This window comes from Penaeus vannamei, chromosome 27 (assembly GCF_042767895.1).
Source record: "Penaeus vannamei isolate JL-2024 chromosome 27, ASM4276789v1, whole genome shotgun sequence".
Taxonomy (NCBI): Eukaryota; Metazoa; Arthropoda; class Malacostraca; order Decapoda; family Penaeidae; genus Penaeus; species Penaeus vannamei.
This window is the reverse complement of record NC_091575.1, coordinates 23,304,589-23,307,088: the sequence shown is the minus strand read 5'-3', so window position 1 is coordinate 23,307,088 and position 2,500 is coordinate 23,304,589. Positions and strand designations below refer to the sequence as shown.

At 58.0% G+C, this 2,500-nt stretch overlaps 1 protein-coding gene across 6 annotated transcripts in view; it reads right to left on the bottom strand.

Moving 5' to 3' along the window:
* LOC113824564 (spidroin-1) overlaps nucleotides 1-2,500 on the bottom strand; it is a 7,169-nt gene that overhangs the window by 1,209 nt on the left and 3,460 nt on the right. The window contains exons 4-5 of one of the 6 annotated variants that reach the window (XM_070141011.1): nucleotides 1,614-2,500; nucleotides 1-1,478 (exon numbers count right to left, since the gene is read on the bottom strand). The exon at nucleotides 1-1,478 is cut by the window's left edge and continues 1,209 nt beyond it; the exon at nucleotides 1,614-2,500 is cut by the window's right edge and continues 386 nt beyond it. In XM_070141011.1, coding sequence (XP_069997112.1) covers nucleotides 1-1,478; nucleotides 1,614-2,500 — 2,365 coding nt within the window. The other 5 variants (XM_070141009.1, XM_070141010.1, XM_070141012.1 and 2 more) reach the window with 5 other exon arrangements.

Genomic DNA, 2,500 nt, shown 5'->3' with positions numbered 1-2,500 from the left:
CTGTCCAATATTACTACCTGCAGAACCTGCAGCAGCAGCAGCACTTGCTCCACTTGCACCAAATCCTGAACCACTGGAACCTGCTGATGCTGCAGATGAAGCAGCAGAAGCTGCAGAAGTAGAACTATGCGGTGTACTTGTGAGAGCAGCAGCTACTGGAGCCCCACTAGAGAATGACACGGTAGAACTTCCGCCACCTGTCGTAAATCCTGTAGTCGACCCTGCAGAGGCACTTGTAGATGCAGAGCCTTGAGGAGCGCTGGTGAGGGCCGATGCAATGGGGAATCCAGTACCAGTAAATCCAGATGTTCCAGCAGAAGCAGCTCCAGAAGCACTTGCTGCTGCACCACCAGTGCCAAAACCTCCAGCTCCGAAGCCAGAAGATCCAGCTCCAAAACCTGCGGATCCAGCGGCACTAGCTGCTGCACCACCTGCTCCGCCAGCTCCAAAACCAGAGGATCCAGCTCCACCAGCTCCAAAACCAGAAGACCCAATTCCACCTGCTCCAAAACCAGTCGACCCAGCTGCACTAGCTGCTGCACCACCTGCTCCACCAGCTCCAAAACCAGAGGATCCAGCTCCACCAGCTCCAAAACCAGAAGACCCAAATCCACCAGCTCCAAAACCAGTCGATCCAGCGGCACTAGCTGCTGCACCACCTGCTCCACCAGCTCCAAAACCAGAGGATCCAGCTCCACCAGCTCCAAAACCAGTCGATCCAGCGGCACTAGCTGCTGCACCACCTGCTCCACCAGCTCCAAAACCAGAAGATCCAACTCCACCAGCTCCAAAACCAGTCGATCCAGCGGCACTAGCTGCTGCACCACCTGCTCCACCAGCTCCAAAACCAGAGGACCCAGCTCCACCAGCTCCAAAACCACCCGATCCAGCGGCACTAGCTGCTGCACCACCTGCTCCACCAGCTCCAAAACCAGAGGATCCAACTCCACCAGCTCCAAAACCAGCTGATCCTGCTGTGCTAGATGCAGCACCACCGGCTCCACCAGTTCCAAAACCAGAGCCAGTTGCAGCACCAGCACCTGCTCCTGCACCTCCTGATCCTCCGAGGATGAAGAAAGATGTGGGCTGGCCAGTTTGACCCGCAGCGCTGTGGGTGCTAACAGATGCTCCTCCTGCATGTCCAGGGCCACCTACCAAAGCAGCAAAACTTGGCTGGCCGAATGAGCCTGTTGTTGTATGGGTTGCACCAGCTCCTCCAATGAGATTTGGATGTACCACAAATACAGGGGCACCGCTACCAAATGTCCCAACAGAACCAGCTGCGCCTGGACCAAAGCTTGTGAATAATGTGGCTCCAGTTCCAGCACCTGCTGCTCCAGCTCCACCAGCTCCGAAACCTGCTGATCCAGCTGCACCAGCTGATGCTCCACCAGCTCCAAAACCTGCTGATCCAGCTGCACCTCCGGCTCCAAATCCTGCTGATCCAGCTGCACCTCCAGCTCCACCGGCTCCAAAACCTGCTGATCCAGCTGCACCAGCTGATGCTCCTCCGGCTCCAAAACCTGCTGATCCAGCTGCACCAGCTGATGCTCCTCCGGCTCCAAAACCTGCTGATCCAGCTGCACCAGCTGATGCTCCACCAGCTCCAAAACCTGCTGATCCAGCTGCACCTGCTGCTCCACCAGCTCCAAATCCTGCTGATCCACCAGCTCCAAATCCTGCTGATCCAGCTGCACCTCCAGCTCCACCGGCTCCGAAACCTGCTGATCCAGCTGCACCGGCTGATGCTCCACCAGCTCCAAATCCTGCTGATCCAGCTGCACCAGCTGATGCTCCACCAGCTCCAAAACCTGCTGATCCAGCTGCACCTGCTGCTCCGCCAGCTCCAAATCCTGCTGATCCAGCTGATGCTCCACCAACTCCAAATCCTGCTGATCCAGCTGCACCTGCTGCTCCACCAGCTCCAAATCCTGCTGATCCAGCTGCACCAGCTGATGCTCCTCCGGCTCCAAAACCTGCTGATCCAGCTGCACTTCCGGCTCCAAATCCTGCTGATCCAGCTGCACCTCCAGCTCCACCGGCTCCGAAACCTGCTGATCCAGCTGATGCTCCTCCGGCTCCAAAACCTGCTGATCCAGCTGCACTTCCGGCTCCAAATCCTGCTGATCCAGCTGCACCTCCAGTTCCACCGGCTCCGAAACCTGCTGATCCAGCTGATGCTCCTCCGGCTCCAAATCCTGCTGATCCAGCTGCACCTGCTGCTCCGCCAGCTCCAAATCCTGCTGATCCAGCTGCACCAGCTGATGCTCCTCCGGCTCCAAATCCTGCTGATCCAGCTGTACCGGCTGATGCTCCACCAGCTCCAAAACCTGCTGATCCAGCTGCACCAGCTGATGCTCCTCCGGCTCCAAAACCTGCTGATCCAGCTGCACCGGCTGATGCTCCTCCGGCTCCAAATCCTGCTGATCCAGCTGCACCGGCTGATGCTCCACCAGCTCCAAAACCTGCTGATCCAGCTGCACCAGCTGATGCTCCACCA